Source organism: Cygnus olor, chromosome 4 (genome assembly GCF_009769625.2).
Source record: "Cygnus olor isolate bCygOlo1 chromosome 4, bCygOlo1.pri.v2, whole genome shotgun sequence".
In the NCBI taxonomy this organism is placed as follows: domain Eukaryota; kingdom Metazoa; phylum Chordata; class Aves; order Anseriformes; family Anatidae; genus Cygnus; species Cygnus olor.
This window is the reverse complement of record NC_049172.1, coordinates 24,729,841-24,754,419: the sequence shown is the minus strand read 5'-3', so window position 1 is coordinate 24,754,419 and position 24,579 is coordinate 24,729,841. Positions and strand designations below refer to the sequence as shown.

Below are 24,579 nucleotides of genomic sequence, written 5' to 3'. Positions count from 1 at the left end.
GTTTTGGCTATTAACAAACACATCTGCCTCAAGTCCAAGAGCGCATTCTTTGCAAATCGGCAGCCTCTTCCCATGAGCAAGGCTTAGAAAATGAGATCCTCAGAATTTAACGCTGCCAAAAATGAGATAGGTTGCATATTTGGTCTTTCTCCACAAAAACAAAACAAAGCAAAACAAAAAACCCAAACCCTTATCTAAAAAAGCCTTGATTTCCTCCCCCCCCCCCTTTTAAATAATTTCTCAGCTGCATGGATTAGAGGATTTTCCAGAAGGTTAATAATAAAGGCTATGCCTCCTCGGAAAACTTATGTTTATGCTGGTATCCACTGTCAAACCCAGACATTGAAATAACGAATGAGGTTCACTTCCTCAGAATGTGTAAATGTCCTGACTCAGAGTTAAACTGTCAACAGCTGAAAGACAATACCATTGACATGTACCTGGCACTAGTTACTCAGGTTTATTTTTTCCTGGAAAGCTGTTTTGGGCGACAGAGTGGCGTCCGGGTTTCCCAGGTTGTTGTGCTGACAAACTGCAGTGGTGGTAAAGGCAGGGAGTCTGACAAAATCTCATTAATCATTTTAAATTAAATCCAACATTCCTCTCCAACTCTGCCAAGAAGAAAGCTAACTTTTACAAATGAATACCCTCTCTGAGAAGAACCGATATCCTGACCATGTTGCTTTCAGATAAATATTCTTGATTTCTGTCATGTACTAAATACCAAATAGGTATTATTTTTAAGCTGAAAAATAATGAGTTTGTTTAATGGCCAGAAATCTGAAAAGTGCTTTTTGTTCTTGTTTTCTATAATAGGTGCTACGCAGGAACATCTCTCATATTTAAACCCACTTATTTTTTTTTTTTCAGTGAACTGTAGATTTTTGCTTTTCTAAATCATAAAGCAAATATAGAAAAAAAGTTGCTTTTTAATGGAATAAAATTGCACATAGGGAATGGAAGTGTTCTGTGCAAATAGTTTGTATCTTCTCAAAGCTTGTTTAGATAAATAAGAAAAAAAAATGCAAATTCATTAACATCACTGTTAACAAAAGCACTGAAGTGATGAAGGAACTATGTGATCTCTGAAGCTTATTAGATAAAAATTCATTTCTGTAGCTAATCCTAGCTATTTGGTTATGATGTAATTACACCCATTGTACGGTAAGTCTTAACTTTTAGCATCTGATAAATAATATTAGAAGATCACATAAAATTTTATCTTACTAAAATCACTATTATATGTAGGTTATAACAGTTTGCATATTTCCCTTTAAGCCAAACTGAAACTGTAATGTGCCTATGGGAGACACAGGAAATCCTCTAAGTCTGTCCTTTGTCTATTTTAATAGTGCTTTTGAGATTAGTGATAGATTTTACAATGGCAGAGAACAAGTCATCTACCGTAAGGTTTATTACTTTTGATATTTACATGAAATATGTGAAAAGAAAGAAAAATCCTTCTCTTAAATGTTCATTTGCAATCCAGTTCAAGGCAAGTAAATCCAACTTTTCTAAATACTTAATATTGTTGTTTTGACTTCCTAACACAAGAAAGTTAGTATACCTCAGTCTTTGCTTAACTACTTTAAAGTAATTGAATACTTTTAAAAATAGAACTGTAAAAATATCATATGGCACAACAACCTTAAATAGAGAACTACGTTATTACCACTTCAAAAAAGAGCAATTCCAGTCTATAAATTTGTTTATGCAATGAACATTACTAAATTTCAGTATATTGCACAGGAAACAGTCACATTTATTTGCCCAGGTAAACAGTTCACTTTCCTAAATCTTTATTTTGAAGCTGTTTTATAATATTTGTTTTCCATTGTAGGGAATGGAAGGGACAGGTTGAAGAGAATAATTAGAATTTATTTTTATTTAATGAAAATTTCTTGTCTACTTCAAAATTGACAAACTTGTCTCGCTTACAAGTGTTTGGGCTTTTGTTTGTTGAAGGTTGTTTTATTTTGAGAAGCCAAAGCTGTATAAATCTGTTATTTAGCATGTGAATGAAAGCTATTCAAGTTAGAAAAACAAGAAAATGTAGAATGTCAGACAGACTCTAACTAAGCTACATGAATATGTAATATACATCATATTCTTTAAACAAATGCAATGAGACTCAGAAATTAATCCAGCCCCAAAAAACTTGTATTATGTGATATTTCAAGTGGACACAGTTTCCCCTACACATGAACAAAGAACAATTGTCTTTCCATCACATCTGAAGTGTATTCTAAAGTCAGCTAATTTTCAGAAATGGACATTCAGATCACAGCTTTAGTTTTTTAGGACTGGAGCATTTGCTATGCCACAGGCTCTTTTCTTCCTTTAGCGTATCTACTACACAGTTAAGTGTGCAGGCAACATCACTTACATACCACCTTCCAGTTTGATTTTCCCAATTCCACTGTCAGGAGAGAGTTCTTCCACAGCTTTCTAACGAGCAGTCACAGAGTATTTCTCTTGGTACAAATCTGTAAGTTGTATGGCCAAATTTCAAAGGGCATGCAGTGGTGGAATCTCCTACTAGCTTGGGAATCATTTTGCAGTTAATAGTATGATCACATTCGCGTAATTAGTTTTGAGATCCTCTACGTATTCTGAAGTGCTTGATCAAGTAGCTATTTTCACAGCAAACCAACAGTACAGTGCTTAGTAACACCTAGGGCAGTGTAGTAGCTATCACTATTTTCTTTTCAAATGTACATGGAGAAAGCAATAGTGTATACTGAAGAAGACACTGCCCAAACCTTTGTTTTTAGAGGACTTCTGGAGGACTAAGGAAATTCAAACTTTATCTTTTCTCTTTGTAAGAGTGGTTTTACACCTGCTTAAGATTTTTTTTTCTTGTAAAACATGGCAGAAAATTGCCTAACTTCAAGAAAATTCTAGATTTTTTAAATAAATAAATAAAAATTACTTATCTGCCACTCTGGAGAAAGACACAAACCTCAAAAAAAAACAAAAGAAAACAAAACAGATGAGATGTCTATTGTCATTTTTTGTTTATTGGTTACCTCTACGGGAATTCACATGTGGCACATTGAGGTTTTCTGTTCCACTCTGAATTGGTAACATAAGGTACAGCATGAGTTGGGTGCTAATCAACTAATGCTGTTCAAAATCATACTCAGAAGATCAGATGCTGTTATTTGTACATGAGTAGTTTTTTTTTTTTTTTCCCCCTGGACTTTAAGCATGTTGTCCTGTTTCTAATTTATCACCCTGGTCTTTGAAGCTTTCTAAACCTTGTTAATAGATGTACTCAACTATCCCAGACATAACATATTCTGCCTGCCTGGAGGCTTTGTTCTGTATCTGCCTGATGATGGGAACCGAGGGTAACTGGAAAATAAGAAAAATGCAGATTAACGAATTGTACTCTCATATCAGTGCAAAATCTAAAACACTATCTCTCATGTCAACATAGGTGCCAGTGAGAAGAGAATTAGACCTTGAGCTGCATCTGTGGTCCCAGAAGAAAACTCTTCCAGATAAGATTACTTGTAACTTCAAAATTCACTGAATTCTTCTCTTTATGTGCGTAATGTCTGAGGAGTGTTTTCTAGAAATCTGTAATCTGCAGTCTTCATGTAAGAGCACCTCAAGGAGCACACAGAGACTTGTCCTTATTGTTGGTTTTACAGATTACATTACAATTTTCCTGTTTTTTTTTTTTTTGAACAGGGACAGACGTTTGCCTAAGGCAATGTTTAATATAATGTTTTTAACATTTCGTGTTTGAGATTAATAAATGATTAAGGAATGCACCCTTGGGCCTTGTGAAATACATGAAAGGACACAGGGTGAAGCAATGAGGGACCCTGAGAGAGGGGAATGATACTGTAAAACTTCGCTGGAAGATTGCTGCAATACTGCTGGCAGTGTACGCTACACAAATACAAATGACATTTAAACTTGATTAAAGGTAATTTAATAAAAAAATACAACTCTTTCTGAGTGCATTTTTGCATGTGAACCAGAGCTATGAACAAAATCTTGCTTATGCTAAATACTTGAAGAAGCAGCGGTAGCTATGTTTTTCCCCGTTATTTATGTAGCCCTTATGTAGACAGAAGTAAGTATATTGTCAGTCATTGCTTTTCTCACATCTAAGACGAATGTAATAACCACTCAGTGCCAAAGATAAAGCAGCAGTGTGGGCAAAGTGCATGCCTATGAGGAGTATGACCTGCATTCAATTCCTGTCTCTGCCATAAGCTTCCTACATTTAAAAAAAAAAAATAAAAAAATCCACAGCAATCTCTAAAACAGAACTAAGAAGATCTTTCTACCTCATCTCATGGTGTGGTAGGTAAAAATGATAAATCTATTAGTTACCACAATGAAACCAGATGCTAGAGATAGCTGAGGATTATGTAAACAAACAATCAGGAAAAGATTAAGGAATGACTCGTATTTCAACTACATATGATGTCAGTTTAAGAAAAGCACTGCACTACGAGTTAAAACCAGGCAAAAATCCTCATTAACTTCATTTTCACTTCAAATGCACTAATATTCTACACGCTTCAGAGAATGTAAGATACGACCTGACTTGAAACCATTTCTCAAGTATTTTCATAAATCTAGAAGTATTAAAAAAGCTAGCTACGTAAGAGACTCAGAAAGAATACTTCAGTATCTCAGTTGGCCAAACAGTCTGCAACAGCTCCAGACTTGCACAGTAACCACTCTAAGCGTGCACAGTCACTGTTTTTAACAGCTTTAACAATGAGTCATCTGGTATAAATTTGCCTAGGCATTTCCATCATTGACACTTCTACACTGAGGGAAGTGGTTGAAAGAAGCAACATGTTTAGCTGCTCTCTACCACTTTCCCTGTTGAAATTTTCCTTTGCTTACAGTGCTAAATAGCTGAATGTAGTTGTCCTACATCACCAATGTGCCTACAATATAGGTTAGCTATGTGTAAAACACACATTCTCCCTAGGCTGTGCCTAACTGACATCAGGGTTCATCTAAAACAGAGGCTGTAATCTTCGTTAAATTTGAGTGAATAGCACATTGCTATTATTCAAGTTAGTCATATAGCATTAAATATCAATTTAGATATTTTACAAGTATTCTGTCACCTTCTAGAATAAAATTTCTTATAGTATTCAAATCAATGTTTCTCTAACATATGTATCTGAGGTAATTAGCACTGTAAAAGAAAAAGCTTAATGCAAAAGAAAGAAGTACACTCTTAAGAGATAAAAGGAGAAATTTTAGTTAAAATATTTTACAATAAAATAATTATGATTATAAACCTCTTTAGTTAAATATGTACACATTACATGGCATTTTAAAAAGAATGAACTTATTAAAGTTTCAAGCAGATCTAATGCACAAATCCACCACTGTCAGCTTAGACTGTAATGTCAGTTTTAACATTTGTAAATAGCTGTGTCAGACTAATGGCATTGTTTTGTGCAAAACTAAAAAAATTACGAAAAACAAATCTCCAAATCCTTCCATTCCCACAGTAAATAGTTAGAAAAGGTAGTTTGCACATACACACACTTACACACACAAACTTTGATTGCATACAGAGGTTAGAATGACCAGCACTAAAATAACCCCCATCTCTACAAAATAATCAATTTCTTGAACTGATGTAGTTTTTGAAAATTACAAATATTAAGTGCTAGCAAATTGTGCTTTTAGGCAGCCACATGGCCAATAAGGTAGATGTTGTCATAAAGGTGCCCTACAAAATCTTCACTAATATTCTGTGCGGCTCGTCGTGTATTTCGGATGAATTCTCTCTTTGACATTTTGTTCTTCACATGAGGGCTGGTTAGATCAATGGAAAGTAGAATCAAAGAGTAACACAGTACATAAACTGCATCTAGACAAGAAAAAAAATATAAAAGGAAACGGTGATCATTGCAAATATTATTTCCTGTCCAAGAATCTTACCAAGTCTTCAGCATCAGGGCCTATAACTGTATATATAGGTACATAAAAATACAAAGGGATATCCCACCAACATAAAATTTAATATACCAATTTTCAAAGTAATAACATCAGCACATTGCCAGATGAACAATTACAAATCTCTTAATATTTCTACAATATCCAAAAGTCACTGATGTGTCTATATACATTCATTTAAATGGATTCTTGAAGTTTTTATAAACTAAGGTCAACATCCAGCTAAAGCTTATCTTTAAATATCTTTAAAAGCAGTCCCATTGCTGAAAACTGGCTCCCCAGCAACCAATTAGAAATGCTTATTAACTTCAGTGAGGCCCCAAATTCCCTCATTTCTCTGGTACTATCCACAGGGTAAAATGTTAAGCGTGTAAGTCTTTGCAAGAGGGAATTTAGAGAGAGTACAGAGCTTAAACACAGAAAAAATGAAGGAAAGATAACAAGATAACATGATTCACTGAATCAAAGCTCTTTTTGCTTACCAGGGCTAAGGCCAAGCTCTCTCATCAAATCAGGGTTACAAGCACAGAATCTGTGAGAGAACTTTGTTATAAGAGTCTCAAGGTACTCCCCACGCTCCTCAGGGGCATGAATATGTCTGAAGAACTCTCTCAGTGCATTTGGTAAGAATTGATTTCTGAAGTTGTGCAGCGTCACAAGGTCATCCAAAACATCTCGCCTGGTAGAAGAAAATCCCACATGATTAGAGAAGTTTCTTTTACCTATTTACATATGAAAATGTAGGTTTAAAAATCGATACGAAAAGTTTAGAGTAGTTTGAGCTTTAGAATAGTTTATTAGCTTTATTTTTGTTGAAAGACAAAATTATCACTAACAATACAAAGATAGTAATATAAATGTTCTTCAGGCACTTACAATAGTAACCAGTTATCATAAAAATATACATTAATTAGCAGTTTACGTTTCTTTATATACATAGTCACTTATACTACACATAAAGGCTTCAATTCCTTTAAGCTATCCGACAAAGTCATTTAAAGAGACAGTAAAGGGAATACATTTCTGTGTATCATGCAGATTTTGTTGCCTAAGTAGAAGCTGTTATAGCAGTATCTTGTTAAAACCCAGCTTAAGTTAGATAAAATTTGCTCTCAAAGCCCCTTTAAAGTCTAAGTCCATCAGAGTGCAATGCTCTGAAGTGTTTTCAACTGCGCACAGAAACAACAAAATCATTCAGACTAGCCTAAACAAACAGACATGAAGAAGACATCTGAAGCAAATTTGGAAATAAATTTGAGTGAAACAAAGAATATTCTGTTACATTGGTCCTTTCTATTAAACAGTTCAATACTAAGAGGGATATCTAGAAACCTAGTTTAACTTTCAGTGCCTGATTACACTCCATGAAGGGAAGATGAATGGCAGTAGGGGTTGCTAAAATTAACTTGCAGTCTCATCTGATAAATGGTTTTGTATTTCTTCTATTATACCACAACTTCATAATCTGAAGTTTTATAGCACAGGACTGTCAGTGGTGATGATACTAAAAAATGACTTCTAATAAAAGGAGTTCTTTAGTAGTACAGGCTGAATAGGATGAGAAGCAGGAGAGGATTCCTGCTGTAAATGCTGCTGTCCCTCTGCTCATCCTGTGTAAGTCCAGTTGTTATTTTCCTCCTCTTACAACTTTCGTTTGAACTGGTAGTTGGTGCCCCTCTTTCCTGATACTGCACCACCCCAACCTGAAGGTACCCTGATGGGCAAAAGAAAGCACTGTTGAGGTGGAAAAGCATGCTACAGTCTAACCACAATCAAATAGTGGTTAGACAATCCATCATTAATTAAAAAGCTACTACCACTTCATAAAAGGACTGTTTTTCATGCTTAACACCAAAAAGAAAGACCAAATCAAAAAAAGCAACAAATATCTACAAGTCCTGAACATCATACAGCACAAACTATCATGTGCAGTTTGAATGCACACTACAGCTTACACACAATTTATATGAAGAATTGCAAAAATGGAGAAATAGCACACTGTATGAGATTGATACATTGGTTATAAGTAATATTTTCAAGGGTTCTTATAAGGTGTTATAGTCACAAATTCTAGAACCAAGAAACTGTTCAGATTTAGCAACAGCATTACCTAGCTGTGTTTTCATGTAGTTTTATATCAATAAAATTATATTAATATAAGCAAAATATTTATTGTTGAATGGTGCTGTACACTGAGAATAGCGGTTTTCTCCTTGCAAGAAATTCAAGTTACCTTTCATCAAGATAGATTCGCAGCTTCTTCCAATTTAGTGTTCTTGTGCAAAAGATAAACTTAGCTATTTCCTTTGGCGAATCGTCTAGTATGCCTTTGGACATAAAGTAGTTGACTCCCTGAGATAAAAGATATGTACATATAAATATGTTTAATCTTCATATTATGTTTAGGAACAAGCACTGTCCTTAGCAATGTAGGAACATAATACAATTATATATATATATATATATATATATATATATATATGTTTTTAAGCAGAATTATTCCTCTTCCTCTCAATAACATTTCAACATGCACAATACAATCTAAAAGAAACTTAATATGTTGTTATGGTTGAGATTTTACATATACTCACAGCAGGACATTTAAAATTATGAATCCCATAATTCTGTAGTATCTCATTTACAGTGTAAACTAATATTTCGGTTTTAATACTGTTAAAAATTGTATTTAAAATGCTACAGGGACCATAACTTTTAATTTCATAACTCTTGTAGAGAAGAAAATCTTAGCCATAATGTGTTTTGTCTTTTAAATCTTTGACTAAAACATTAATGTTCTCACATGTATATGATGCATCACATTCAAATAGATGCATTAAATGCATTTGTTTAAATGTGTAATAATGCAAATAAACACAAGCACACTGATTTCAAAGCAGAGGTAAATATAAACATATATAAATGTGCATACACATAAATAAGAACACTGCATCAATATATAAATACCTTAAGAAAGATAGAACTATTGTGTATATTTAATATATTATAATTTCCAGAATTTTCCACTTTGCCAAGCACACATTTCTTATAGAATACACATGCCAAATTTCATTTAAAAATAAAAATATTTCATAAAAATATTTCAACGATATCCTGAATTCTTTATGTTCACTGCAATATCCCAAAGCATGAAAACTATTTTCCCTTTGATCAAAACCACATTGATGGATTTTTAAAATGTTCAAATTTTCCAACAACAAAAATCTAACCAACTAGCTTCATTTAATTTGCCAGGGAGTGGGAGCAGTTCTGGGAATTGGTTAAACAGAAATTTTACGTTCCTTAATTACAGTATCTATTACACCATAACGTTGAAATAATTTAAAATGTGTAGGGGAGTGCATCTCTGTGTAGGCAGTGTACACCAAGGTAGTGCCACTACCTATATCACCTTTAAAACACTTCTGAAATCTTCTGAAATGAGACCACTATTTTTTGTAAGTCTGCCCTTTTAGTTTACATTGTATACATTACATCTATAAACACGTAGGGGAAACCTGTTCAGTCTATAAACTAACTTCCCAGTGCTGTGCAATTTTGCTTAAAAACGAAATAAAGTACTGAGCATAGGTTTGGAGAGATGTTTTATGAAGTGGATCAGTAAAACAAAATCTCACGTATATCAAGTAAAAAACAAATTAGAATATATGCCCTGAGATACAGACTCAGATACTTAAGATATCCATGACAAGTGAAAAGCCAATAAACACCTGTAGTATTATCCAACCTTTTTTTTTTTTAACCAGTCCATAATTTTAGCTTATATATTTACAAAAAATAGCAGTGGAGAAGCATACTTTATTTTTAAAAGAGTGTTTTCTAAAACAAATACAAATATAAAGGTTTTATACAGTTAAGAACAAAATAAACCAGCAGTTTTAGTGCCTGATTTTAAGAATTATTTGCGACAGTAATGAAATGTACTGCATTATACATCTGCATTTAAGTCCAAATTAGATTATATTTAAGTCTGTTTGAAATAAGGATGGGCAATGTATGGTTAAGTACTTGAATGAATTAGTACTTTCTTGAATTAGAGGTAAATAGGAATGTAAAAATGGGAGACCAAAATGAGTATGAACCTCTTATTAATTTCTCTAGTATTTTGACAGTGTATATGTGACTAACAGCAGGACACCAGGGCTTCACTATTCTTTACACTTTTGGCTTAACTATGCCTCCTTTACTTATATCCTGACTTAATGAGACTTTAGCATTTGCTTCACTAAGAAGTGCTTGTTTAAGGTAATATAAACTGGACCCTGTCAAAGAAGTTTCAGTAACGCTCTACTTTTAAAAGCATTTATGCTGCAGCTATTTAACGAACACTTCTGCAACATATCCAGAAAATACCTGGCACTTCATAGATGAAGCAACATGAAAACAAGACAAATAGGGGATTGATTTTTCTGTGTCAGTAAATGCTGTAAGTCATTTCCTTTGTGCACTAGATTACAACTCAGTGTAGGATCCTTATCTGATACTCTAATGAGTCTTTGCAAAATGTTTTTATCCTGTCTCTTAATTCCCTCTCTCTCCCCACCACACAACACTTGACAATCTCTCTCTATGTGAATGCAGTCTCTTTATTCATTTTCCTCATCTCTTTCACAAATAAACAGGGCATAAATAAAATACACTTCAACACAAGCCATCATCTTTAGTTGCTGTTTATTTCTTCCTAAGCAACCACAAATACTTCGCAGCAATAGAAACCTGATTTCTCTTCAAAGTTCTTAAATTTTCGCTCACAGCAAATTAAATTTATTTTCAAGATTTAAAGCATGTCATCAAATCTGCTTTCTGTAACACTGTAAACGCTGCCTTGAATTCCTCTCAGAACCCACATTTCAAATAAATCCCTTTAGGAAGCTAAAATGGTTGCTTGTGGCAGGTATACTAGCTGAAATAAGGAGTCCTACACGCTGTTAAAATCTATGCTAAGATTATTTTTCAGTCATCTGGTGATTCTCCTAGGCAACGTTTGACTGAATTCAGCTAGGCAGATCTGGGCCACTATCCACCAGGTCTGAAGAGGTCTTAACGCTTAGGAAATAGAACAGGATGAGCTGGTTTGGAGGAAGAGTAATTAGGTGAACAGCACAACAGCCTAGATTGCCAGCAGCTCTCTAACTTCTGCGAGGAACCTGTTTGTCCCTATGATATTCTCAGCATTATAGAGTTAGGAAAGATTCCTTAAAGACACCTTGCCTTCCATGGCCAAGAAGCCAGCTCTGGATAAAATCTTCATGGATGAAAGAGCACTTTGATTGTATGTGGAAACAGCAATCACAGCTATAGCTCAACAGTAACAAGAAAATCAATTCCTTGTATTTCCATAACTTATTTTCTATAATTGCTTTTTTTTTTTTTTCTTTTTTCCAGTCACAAAATGCTTATATTACCAATCTATTCTGTTACAGCACTGACACCTCTAGCTTACTTCCTCTAGTTCCCAAGAGTCTTTCCATTCATTTATATCCATACAGGACAGCTAAAAATCAAAAAGTTTTCTTTTACAAAATTGGTTTAATTTCTGCATTGATTGTCTTCTAATAGTACTCCCAGAGTTTTTCAGTAAAGTAGTTAACATTAAAACATTTGTAGTTGCCTTGGACCTTTCTGTTTAGTTACACACACAAAGCAAACCAACCGCACTCTACGTTGGTGACACAGAACTCTTTGAAATCACATTTCCTCTCCTCCTACACATAACGTTCTTTGTTTTTAATATTTAAATGGAATTGTCTGCCAAATCAGAAGTAGGAGATCATGATGCTTTTTACCTAATGGACATTTAAAAATACTACAGCTAAATATATGACAAATACATTCGTCAATAGAGACAAATTTCACTTAATATTTGAAATCTGACATAAACATTTGTACACTGCTCTATTTGTTCAGCTTATGTAGTTTTAAAAGGTGACTAAGGAAATTGCTAGTAGCATATCAACATTAGCATTTTCTGTTGACTTTTTCAGGCTTTGGTAGGATTATGTAAATATCAACATGAAATGCAGATTTCTTTCTAGACTGTGCTATATTTTTTTTAAAAAAGGAGGATTTTGATCACCAAATAAATGTAAACATTCTTAAATAAATGCTTAGGAAATACGGGAATTCAAGTTTAACTACTAGCTTGATTATATAGATGATTTTCTGGGGGGCAGTGACTCTGCTCTTATTTTGTATATAAATAAAGGCCCCTGGCCTTTTCTATCCCCAATTTCTATTTGGGACTTCTAGGTAACACTAACATGATTAGTAATGATAATTAGAAATGTACAGTATTATTATTTACATTTCTTTTCTACATAAATACAGTATCTTAATACATTTCATGGTGATTCTTCCAGAACAGAACACAAGTACTGATTTTATATTTTCCAATAGGTATTTATAAGGTTCTTTTCCTAAGTTATCAAGTCATACAGTGATTTACTTATTTGGTGACAAATGTGGACACAATATAAAACATCCACTTCAACAGCCTCCTTCATGGTATGTCTTTAAAATACAGTCTCGGTGATACACACTTGTGATGCAATCTTTTAATTGTAGAAATATTTTTCATGTTACACAGCTTCCATAACTGGTAATTTAGATGACTGAAGTTCTTTGACTTAAAAGGACAGTTTTCAAAATGGTTTCAACTCTCTCATCCATTCCACCTTTTCACATAGTTAGAATGGAAGTTGAAATCACATAGAACTTCTTGCCCCTGTCACATGCACATACTTTTAATATTCTTAGGAGAAATAAATCAATGGATCTCATCCTTGGCTTGCTTAGTAGATCACTATGAAATGGGTTCCAAAAATTTGGCTAGAAATATACAGCACAGTAAATATTCTATTATCTACAGACTATCTATAATTAAAAGCCAGGTAAGGTAGCTTTATGCACCTCACTAAAAATTCATTTATAACCAAGAACAGAAAACTCACCTCCCTAGTGAAAACTAAGGGCGGCTGGTAATGAATGAGCCAACTTCCATAAATTGGAAAGCCAAGTACAGTGTAAACACTGTCTCTGTTTACTGTACTTTCCTGTTATTATGCTACATAAAGGATATCCTGACCTCTATGAAGGCTGAGAGCTTTAGTACTGTCCAGATTCCAATAAATCCGTACAAATAAATGCTATTAAGCAGAATGTGTAAGAACTGCTATCATCAAGAATAAAACAAAAATTAGATCTTCTTTCCTGACCAAAGTATGTTTCCACCTTCATTTCCAATCTTAAATCCATAGCATAGCCCCGTGTAATAAACTTGACAGTGTATTTTGCAGGGAGTCAGAAACACTATACAAAAAAGTGGGAAATAACTTCTGGTTGCTTACAAGCTCTGAGTCATAAGCATACATGATATGGAATGAGCACTGCGTGAGAAACGTTTTGCATATGCCATACACTCTTTAGAATAAAATACAGCAGAGACCATGTAGGCAGATTAAACAACAGAATATTCATATTCAAGTCTTAATACTAACACTAAGCCACCCCTTCTCCCAAAAGAAAACAAAAAAAAGTTCCAAAATCTTGGCTACAGTGATGCTGCCATTATGATGAAAAACCAAACAACAAACAAAAGAACAGAAACCAAACATGCATTAGAAGGTTTTCAGATTGTGTAATGTGATTACGCACATCCTTTCAGCAGAATGTGAGCACCTGCTATGAATTATGCAAGCTCATGCACACAACCGATACATTAAATTACAGCAGATATCACAACACCATGCACACAACAATGGCTAACCAGAGAATCCTACCACAAAGTGTGTAGATGCTCTTCCCTACCCCGTGAGCCACCGCTAGCTCTGGAGCTGTTGCTGTGGAGCCTGGTTACCCATTTTCATGACATGGGCGGTGTCCTTTGGAGAATCTTGCTCCTGTGGCTGTAAATATTCCTATTTTTATAGTACTTTGACCAGGTCTGTTATCAAATGTAAAGCAGAGTTTGGCAGGAAATTCCATGACATAATTTGTCATAGTGGAATGTCATATCATATATTCCAGTCACACTGTCCTTATAATAATAATTCTGCCAATATCACAGTTGTAAACAAGAAAAGCAATGGTATCTGTGAATTCTCCTGAAACTCAGGTCCTGAATGATTCCTGCCAGGCTATGGTGCTCCACAGGGAGAGAGGAACAGAAGCCCTTAGGAGATATCCTGAGGTTTTAATCTCTCACTAGGCCTGACACAGACTGTTCGTATCGCCACTGTACAATATAACTATAATGAAACCAGAAGGAATGTAGCATAACAAATTTAATACCTAGTTTAGGTATACTATAAAGTAGCTCTAATTTGCTCATCTTCATTTCCTTGAAAAATACCAACACCTTTATTCAGTGCATTTTGTGATGGCTCCAAGTACTTTAAACCTAGCACAATTACTTTAAATTAGGTTGGAACATAACAGTATATTATAAACTGAAATATGAAATGAAAAATTATCCTAAGACAAATTGAAAGGCAAATAAAAATTTGGGTGGGCAAGGCTGTTGCCAATTAAAACTTCATATATCCTTGAAAACACATTGTGTTTCATTTGCAAAGCTTTATGTTTATTACTATATTCATTAAAATACTGCTGAAAATCAATGCTTATCACTCAAGCAGCAAGGTGCTGATAAGACATCTCAGCACTGTGTATCAAAGTTCAAGGCAGAGCTCTACGAGAGAAATTACAGAATATACTATAATTTGTGACTAATAAAAGTAGTGTGTTTCTTTATCAAGCAGAATATGAGATAAAGCAAGAATTTAAACAAAATCCCATTATTGTAATGATTCATATGACTGCTTTATTTATTTCACCCTGCGGTCATAAGTTCATGTTTTCTGCATCTTATCAGCAGAGTGAACTATTGGCTCCTGGAAGTATATCTTTTCATGACTCTTAATTCTTTTCCTACTTTGGATTTATTCAATTGCCACTTCCTTGTGTATGTATAAATATATGCAGGAAGTTAATATTCCCTTTTGTTCCGTACTGTCTACCAACTCTTCCTAGGAAACATGAAGCAGGAGGAGTCTGGTTTTGTACACAAAAGACTCTCTTTGTCACTTTGGCATTAACTATGTATTTCCCAGGCAAAAGATGTCTACTCTCAAAGTCTTTTCTTCTTTGAAAGGTGACAGAGAGAAGGCAGAAACTGACTTTTCCAGTTAGTTACATGAATTAATAAATGGAAACCTTTTAGTTTGACATGGGGTATTTTTTGAAAATAAATATATGGCATTATATACTATAAAGAAGATTAGCTTTATGCAGAACAAGTGTCCACAGAAATCAAACCAATCTGTTGAGTAGTTCAGGAGTAAATCTTCTTCCGTAATATTTCAAGATGCATTCCTTGACAGTGAAAGTTTAAAAATGCTTTACAAGAAATTGCAATTGTCACAGAAGTAATTGCTGTCACTTTACACCTCATCCTGCTTTGCATGAAGTCAACTAAGTGTGATCAAATCCATAATGTGAAGCAGCATTTTAGTTTATGTATGCGTATTATTACCCTTTTTAAGATTCTCACTGCCTCTTCAGTTAGGATTTCCCCCTTGTTCCCATGCCAATACATGGTAATGAGTTTCTGGCATCCATAGGTCAGACTACCGTACAGAGCATTTAAGAGGCAAGCCATGTAAATGATGTGCAGAGGTACCATATGCAAAAAAGATCAAGAAGGGGCTGTATCTTAGCATTAACCAGTCCTATTGTAGAACAATACCTATTAAAACTTTGCTTCTAATATGTCTATGGCTATAAAACAACAGTCATAATTAAACTGTTTATTACTGTCAGCAACAGTTCACTTACCTCATCAGGGTTGGCATTAAAGGTGAGACTGCCCTCATCTAGCTGCATATACAATTTTCTAAAGGAAAATCCTAGAGGTGGATTCTTATTGTATATAGAACAGTGACCCCAAGTGGATTTGCACAACCTATGAAAACAGAATTAGTCTATTATCAAAATTCTTTTCTGTATTTCATACATTTAAAGAATCAATATGTAATGACTGCTGCAAAGCCAAACACCCAAACAATAAGAAAAAGCTTGATTGTAGCACTTAGTTCTTAAGCCTTTTGCATGTGTGTTGCTAAAGTCTTCAATTATGTGATGATTTTTTTCTTTTGCAGGTTTTGGTGTATTTGAATGCAATCTCAAAATGCATCCCAGTAGGTGGCATCATAATGACATCCACACAGCTGGGACCTCTGGCACTCTAGTATCCGAACAGTGGGTAACAAGTGACAAGTTCTCCTGCAGCAGTATCAGAGATTAAAATATTGTGTTTATTTTCTTGTGCTCCAGTTTTGCAGTGAGTGAGATGCCACATCTGCATCAAATTATGCAACTCACTACTTTCTACCTGTCCTTTTTCCAGTCTTGACCAGTCTGGGTTATGTGATCCAAGCCCACCCCTCCATGTGTATTTCATCTATATTTTCCATTAGGTCCCAGTTTCTTTTCTTTCTATCCCACCCCGACTCCGTATCAGTTTCATCAGTTTCTGTCCCTCATCTCATTTTCTTTGATGACAGCATCTGAACTTCCCTTGAACTATCACTTTCTAGGCACTCTGTTTGTTATATAGATTCCTTATTTCAGTTGCAGTTCTGCTTTAAGGCATCTGTTTTGTAAATAATTGACCACAGTAGTCAGAATTCAGCAGGTAACTGCTGAGAATGTGAAAGAAACTTGGTTTTCAGATCAGGAACCTGAGTCTTATTTGGACTGAGTTCAGAACTACAACCACAGGACTTGCTGAAGTCTAAACTCAAACACATCCAATACAAATGGAATATTAAAAAGTAAGATGTTTGCAGATACTATGTGAACTGAGACTTTTATAAATTTGCTAAATAAGGACAGGTTTTCACCACCAAACTGTATGCTTGGAAGGAATATTTGTGAAGATTTCACTGAATATTTATTTTTTTATATATATATATATGAGGTGTTTCACAGGATGAAATATTTCTGAGGGAAATACACTTTCTACCAGCATGTTAAGAATATACACTGCATACAATTGTTTAATTAAGAAGCTATAGTACACTTATGCTTCAGTACTGGAAATTTACTTGTATTTTGCATGGTTTTCAAACTAAGGATCAAAAACAGTACAACGCATACCTACTCAAATGTTAAGATGTGCATAAACTTAGAAGCTTAGCAGAACCTTCACCAGAATTCATATTTTCTGTCAAGACAACAGTATCCAACAACAGAACAACTGTGACTAAGAAATCATAATTGCATTATTCTATTACTGCAGTTCATAAAGCATAATAGGAAGGGAAACTGCTTCAAATGCAGATGGGCAAATAAATAGATGACAGAAGGAAAAAACCTAGAGCACAAAGAAAAGAAAATAAACAGGACCTGGAACAATAACCCATTTACTATATTAATACTACTTACTGTCAGTTAAGTTATGGGGTAAGACTATGTTGTGAAGGAAGACACACATTCTGCTGACCATCTACTCTAAGCTAGGTATGCTTTCATAGGATTCTTCCCTAGTGCTGTAAAACACCAAATATCAAAGATGGTGTCTGTAATTCAATTTTGATCCTATACTATTTTATTTGATAGAACATTCTATTATTTATTTCCTGGACATATAAACAAGCAGAATTACCTCTGCGAGTTGTATAAATGCATTTCAGCTGTTGTTCAACTGCTGAAGTTCCATGATATATTTGCAGAAATTACCTTTTCTTTCCCCCTTCCTTCTGTCACTGTCTTCCAAAAGCAAACGTTTAGGTTGCTCTAAGACAAGTAAAGTACATGAGTTCTCATTCCCTTCTACCTGGAGCTTCAGCTGAATATATTTGCTTGCTTGAGCTAGATATTTATTTGAAGTTCAGAGAAGTAATAATACAAACAGTTCAGCTGTGTGTTAATACAAAAGAGAAGACAAGCCCTCTTTTTTTTCCACGACATAATCAAACAACAGGTTTGCAGTAATACACATATATGCTTACACCAAGCACACTTGTGTGTATAGTAACATCTACTAATACTTGATAGTAATTACAAATCCAGAATAACACATTTTTAAATTGTACTCAAGTTTCTCCTTTTAACTTAGGAAACCTTTGCTAAGGTTTGAACAATACAAAGTGCATTCTGAGACAACATTTAAGTTTAATAATTGTTTTTACTATTTCCAGGTAACTTTTTTTTTTTTTTTTTTGCTTACCCTTGCCAGAGAAGCTCATCATTAGCAAGATCCTGCCAGACGCACGAAGCTAGACAGAGATCAGTTGCATTCAGGTATGACAAAATGGTAAAACTAAGCTCTGGTGGCAGCATTTCCAAGTTAATGAATCCTTCTTGCTCTTTAGATTTTCTTGTCTTTAACAGGTGGTAGATATCAATGCCTCCTTGGGCTTGTTTCCGGTGGCTTGCATTGGAAACACTGTTAGTAGCTATCCTCCTGCCATGTTCTCTGGTAAGATAGCCTTGTCCACTGTACCCTTGGTGTTGCAGTTGCTGGTTCCTAGCAACTCTCCAGAGTCCCTGACCCATCTGCGAGCCTGTTGGACATAAAAATACAAGTTAAATATTCTCAGCTATTTAAAAATATTTGTAAGACAGAGTCAGGACAGATTAGAAAATTAAAATTGTAGGTTTGTTCTGAATAACAAAAAAGTGACTTTTTGTCAAAGTTATGCTGACAATTTAATCTGTCTCCAAAGGAGCAACTGAATAAATACTGAAAGCAAAAATTGTAACAAAAACTAGAAGATTTTTTTCCAAATGTTTCCTTGCTTGAAGAGTTACAAAATTAACAAAAAAAACTTCTGCAAACAGTACCAAAGATTATCTATGTCTGATGCAAGTTAAGAAGACTCAACCATCAGAATATTTGTAATTATCTTTTTCACACTTCCTTTAAAACGTAATTAAAAAAGCTTATTTAGAAATACTGAAATGCTATAAAAACGTAAGGAAAAATGAAATTGTCCTCAGGATTGGGAAGCACATAAAAATATGCTGACATTAAGGCAACACTTAACAACTTAGGAATGGCTTTTAGCTACAATATTTCTAACTTACTTCAGTGATTATATATTAAAGATTCACTTTCTTGTTTGTGAGAACTCGAAACCTTTGGTTTATAAAAGATCCATCAGATGGTTGGTAGATAACATAGAAAGGTAAGAAAAAAAAAGTAAAGCAAAAAAAGTTAATATTTTTGAAAATCCTGAAAACTGTAGGAAACACAGTGACCTACCTAAATTTTTCTTTTTTGTTTTTCTTTTTTCTTTTTTTTTTTTAAATCACTGTGACAAAGAATAAATAAATAAATGTAAGGCAACACTGAGGTTGAATTCTGAAATCATTGTGACAGTAAATTCAGTTATGATGTTGAACAATTCTCCAAAATGTAAGGCCACTGCTTTGAAAGCCTGGAAGAAGTCTTGACTGGAACACAAGGTGGTGTCTATTCCTTTCTCTTTGCTGTCCCTCTCTACAGCCTTTTCAATGTCTGCATTACAATCTCATATCCCAAACCCTTAAGAGGTACCCCAGAAGTACTTAGACTGAATGTAAGAGACAAGATTAAAAGTCACCTCACACAAAGAAAAAAAACTCACTGGCTTCTGTATTTACTTATCACGACTTGTACACTGCATCTATTTATTTATTTATTTTTGTCAAACTTGGCTGCAGATTGTAATAAACACAACAGATCCTCTATGTTATTCAGGTTTGATGATTTCTGAAAGCCACAATTCAAATTTCAGTAATAACCTGCATTTACTAAGAAGGAAAATTAAAGTATAATGTATCACACTAATTCATTATTGGAATGTTGTCTGAATCCCATCACAAGTAGTGCATATATGGCGATATATCTAATGTTCTGGGTTTTGCTATAATGGCAGACCACTCCAAGTAATCATACTAGGAATCTGCAGGATCCTGATGCTGACTTTTGAGAAAGAAACCCATATGGTCTGACAGGATCTCACATGCATTTAAAGTTATTTATATTCTACTAGCAGAGGGAATTAAAAATGGGGCTTTAAAACTGTTAGAAGTTGGAAATGGATGGAAACTGTTCTACATACGCAGAAAGAAACAGGCCACAGATAAGGCGAGTGATAAAAATGGAGAAATTACAGAAAATACAGAAAAAAAAGCATAAGCAATGGAGAGGCCTTGGTAATTCATGCTGATCTTTGCAAAATCCAGCTGTAAATTAAACACATTTACAAGACAAAGGACTCTGCCTATACCTTTAATTGCCCAGCTAGATTAAAATAAGAGGTAGCAACTTTTTTTTTTCTTAAAGCGATATCATTCCCAGAGTTGCAGTTGCTCAGTGCCACCTTTTTATGTCTTTGAACAGCTAAATCTCTCCAAGGAGAAGGAATGTTAATCCCACAGGAGGATCACCAGTGCAGTTGCAATAAAATCAAGAGCTATTAAATGAATCAAAGATAGGTGTGCCAGAATTGGTATTTGGGACTACAAGCATAAACCCATCAAGTCTCCTGCCACTCCCAACTCCAGCTGCTGCTTCTATTGCTGCAAAGAGCAGGCAGAGTATATTTGTGCAGTAAAGAACAAAGCTCAAAACCAGTTTGTTTGGGTAGGCCACACAACAGCCAAGAGCTAGGAGGATACTTTCCTAGGGGATGAAAAGTGCAGATAAAGAAAATTTCTGAGCAAATACAGCCTTTCAAAAAGGGTTACTATCACTGAACTCGAGGATTCAATTAAGATGATGTTCCCATTTTGCTAGGCACTGTATATGAGCAAGAAAGTCAGCAAGAAAAAATACAACAGTACTGAAATATGAAACATGAAATTTTACATAATAAGAAATAATAAAACCTATGTGAACTGTGTATGTCAAGTAAGGAGAAAGGAAAGTTCTGCTAGATCTTCTCATTAAGGTAGTTTTTTGTAAGTCATTAAGGAATGCATTTTGCTAGTATTTTTGACATCTACTCTGACGTCAGTTTCCATCATTATAACAAAGCTACATTTCTATATACGTTTGTTAACTGCAAACCGATAAAAAAAGTCTTTCAAAAGTACTAATGATTTGGACATACTTTAAATAAAAGGCAAAAAAAAAGTAGCAACAAGAAATTTTTAAGGCTCTGAGGTACATTAGGAATCATATTGTGACAAATTCCATAACCGTAATATACCAAAAAGACAAGACAGAAAGAACAACAGCAGTATCTGAAACAGACTGTAGAAAGGCTGTGCCCTGTGAGTTATCAAGCAAACTTTAAGGTGCTTGGTAAGGATCTAGCAATTTTATAACTGCTTTCAAACCTCTTCAAGATCAGATTATCTTTCTGTTTTGTATGCAGCACCTGTAAAGAACTCAGTCATGGTTGCAGGGGAATCAAGATTTTCTACCTAGCCCTAAATCAAATATCCAAATTTTAGTTGCTAGCTTACTGTCTTTACTGCAATACCCAGCTAGCAGTTCCTGTTCACAGAATACACTCTGTTGAGCAATACCGAGCTAACAAGAGCACTAACACTTGTTGCTGGTTTATCACCCTACGCAACGCTAAGCGTGACACATCACTTACGACACAACCACTTCTAAATTATTTAACACTAAAAAGCGGCTCTGAGACAAAAACAAACAAACAAAACTGTCAAGAAACTAGAGCTCTTATAACGTACTCACATACTCAGGCACATGATACCACTGCAGAAATATTGTAAACAGACTTTTGATTGATGCTCTATGTTAAGTACCAACTGAAGAAGTTTCAGGGATGACGGGAAGAGAGACACAACCCAAACCACTCAGAAACGGCTGCTTGAAATTCACGGGCTTTAATGTGTGTGTGGCTACCCAGCAGCCGCCATGCCGTCTGCTGGATTGTGTCCCCTTTCCCCCATCAAGCAATTGCTTTTGGCTTTGCAGTAATCCAGGATAAACGCTGTGAGAACTCACTCGTAACACACGATGAGTCGACTCACTGCTATTATGTGGCCCTTAGAGTAATGGTGCCCAGAAGTATATTTTTCAATTATTTTGAACGTCCATTTTCAACCTCCGGGTTCAGTAAGTCGCTCAAATGTGGGCTCCAACCCTCCAATTTACATAACTTTATCTAGTAATGGAAACCTTTTGATGGCTTGATCGCACGAACTAGGCAGGGAAAACAACATGAAGCTTATTTATAAGGCGCTGACCTCCCTGGCTGCGCCTGCCCCACATCTGCCAAGCCTGATTTCGGTGTCCAGGGCACCACCGAACGGCGTCTCCCTCGCCTCACCCCCTTACCTGGCTCACCAAAGCCTTCTCGGAGACCTGAAGACAGGGCACTAAGAGCTGAGCGCAGCCCGGGTTAAACCAGAGGGGCTCAGTGGCTGTCACCCGGCCGGATAAAGCCCAACGCAGAGGCCGGGCACAGATCTTCGGCGGGATCCGTGCAGCAGCCATCAAAGCCCACCGGCAGGGAGCCCTGTAGCAGCCCCTTGGGCACCCCGGGGCCGCCCCAGTCCCCTCTACTCCGGGGGAGGCGACGCCCCCGCGCCCCCATTGGCCCTTCCCGTTCGCCCGCCGTTTCCGATTGGCCGCGCCGCCCGCCCGTCTGCCGCCGGCTGCCCCGCTGAGGGCAGCCCGCCGGGGCCCCTTACCTGTGCGGGCTCGGCTCCCGACCGCCGCCGCGACGAGCCCGCTGCCAGCCGGGGCGGGAGCCGCGCCGGGCAGAGCGGGGCTGGGCGGAGGGAGGAGGTGGGGGGAGCCCGGCAGCCCCTCGGGCGCGCAGAGAGGCCGCCGCCGCGTCTCCTGCCGGACTGGGGCTGTTGTTGCTGGAAGTGGCGTCACAGCGGAGGGACGCGCTGGAAGCGGAAGCAGCCGTTGGGCCGCGCGGCGGCGGGCGCCTGAGGCGGGTGGTGAGTGCCGGGGCCGCGCCGGGCGGGGCGCGGCGCCCTGCGGACACCCGGGGGCACGGCGGGGAGGCAGCGCCTGGCCTGGCCTGCCCCCCGGGCGGGGGTCCCGGCCCTGCCCCGTCGGGAAGGCAGCGCTGTGGGGACGGGACGGCGCGCGGGGGGGCATCTTCTTCAGGCTTACTGGGCTAAGTGCCATGAGGCACAGTAATAATAATAATAAAAAAAAAAAACAACTGGTGCGTTGTGACTGCAGGCTCTTACTTTTTTTTTTTTTTTTTTTTTTTTAAAGTTCCTTTTAAACTGTCTTTTTGCTTCAGCTTTTTGTAATATCGGGTAACGAATTTGTAAGGTGGAGTGCTCGCCTGAGTTCCTTTCTGGCAATGCTACACCTAGGCTGTTTGAGGAGTGGTAGAGGGAGCTGGGGTTGTTTAGTCTGGAGAAGAGAAGGCTCAGGGGAGACCTCGTTGCTCTCTACAACTGCGTGAAAGGAAGGTGTGGGGAGCTGGGGGTCGGCCTCTTCTCACAGATAACTAGTCATAGGACTGAGAAGGAATGGCCTCAAGTTGCACCAGGGGAGGTTTAGGTTGGAAATGAGGAGTCATTTCTTCTCAGAAAGAGTAGTCAGGAATTGGAATGGGTTGCCCAGGGCGGTGGTGGAGTCACCGTCCCTGGGGGTGTTCAAGAAAAGGCTGGACCTGGCGCTTAGGGATGTGTTTTAGTGGGTGACGTTGGTAGTAGGGGGATGGTTGGACCAGATGATCCTGAATGTCTTTTCCAGCCTTAACGATGCTATAATTCTATTTTCGTCTTCAGGTTTGTAGTGGCTGAATCCTACCCGTCAGCAAGACAAATTACCTCACAGAATTCTGTATCTTGAGATAATATCTTCATGCATGTGCTGTCTGGCAATACCTCCTCACTGCTTTGCCTGGTAAAACATAAAGTAGTGGTTTTCTGGCAGGAAAAGGCATTCCATGAAGATAGCGCCAGACAGTCATCTGCCCGATTCTAGCAGAAAAACAAATGATAAATTTCTGCTCTAAGGCTTTACAGCTGAAATCATTGCTTTTATGCAGGCTTTTGGGGAAATATGAAGGATAATGGTAATTATCCTGAAGGATAAATAGCAACTCTCCATTGCCAATTTTTTAGATTTCTCATGGCAGTTTTTTTTTTTTTTCAGTCTCCCCTACCTCCATCTGAGAACTTACTAATCAGTACTGCTTGCTTTAAAAGTATAAATTTTCTGTACTTTATCCCTTTGAAAAAGCTGTTCTGGGTGTTGGTGATCTCCTGCATTGTTGATTCTATTTTGTTGTCATTTTTTTCTTCTTGCAGTCCTCAATTTCCTTGTAGGATAGTTCTGCAGAGAGAGGCACCTCTTTGTAGTTTGTTCTGTGTCATTAGATGAGTCTTTTCTGTGAAGCAAAGCTCATAATAAATTAAAAGCAGGTTCTCAGCTTGAGCGTGACAACGTAGAAGTTGAACTGGACCTTTTGCTTATAGTTCCAGTTAGCTTAGTCCTATCTTGAAGTATCTGGGCAGCCGGTTGCCACACTTCCCCGTGAACAATTTTAAGTGTTCTTAATGGATCATCTAAATAGAGAAGTATTGTCTGATTTGAAACAGCAAAGAAACTTGTTCACTCCTTTTTAGTTGATTTAGCCAGTCCTAAATTCTTAATATGCATTCAGA

General features: G+C 36.6%; 2 protein-coding genes across 6 annotated transcripts in view; one reads left to right on the top strand and one right to left on the bottom strand.

Annotated features, from left to right (window-relative positions):
- Positions 1–3,194: 3,194 nt before the first annotated feature.
- On the bottom strand, positions 3,195–22,760 carry FBXO8 (F-box protein 8). Of its 3 annotated transcripts, none has more exons than XM_040555500.1 (6): positions 22,630–22,760; positions 18,200–18,536; positions 15,805–15,931; positions 8,186–8,304; positions 6,435–6,631; positions 3,195–5,866 (listed from the first exon to the last, which is right to left on the bottom strand). In XM_040555500.1, exons 2-6 carry the CDS (start codon positions 18,526–18,528, stop codon positions 5,679–5,681), a joined length of 960 nt encoding a protein of 319 aa, XP_040411434.1. In that variant the 5' UTR covers positions 18,529–18,536; positions 22,630–22,760; the 3' UTR covers positions 3,195–5,678. The 3 variants fall into 3 exon arrangements, with proteins under 3 accessions (XP_040411434.1, XP_040411435.1, XP_040411433.1); XM_040555501.1 differs by lacking the exon at positions 22,630–22,760 and adding an exon at positions 22,274–22,500; XM_040555499.1 differs by lacking the exon at positions 22,630–22,760 and adding an exon at positions 21,672–21,690.
- The window catches only part of CEP44 (centrosomal protein 44), a 14,268-nt gene continuing 12,439 nt past the window's right edge, over positions 22,751–24,579 (top strand). Inside the window, exons 1-2 of one of the 3 annotated variants that reach the window (XM_040555496.1) lie at positions 22,751–22,887; positions 23,698–23,762. The gene's annotated coding sequence lies outside the window, so the exon portion shown is untranslated. Of the gene's footprint in view, positions 22,888–22,939; positions 23,121–23,697; positions 23,763–24,579 lie in introns of those variants that run through there. The other 2 variants (XM_040555497.1, XM_040555498.1) reach the window with 2 other exon arrangements.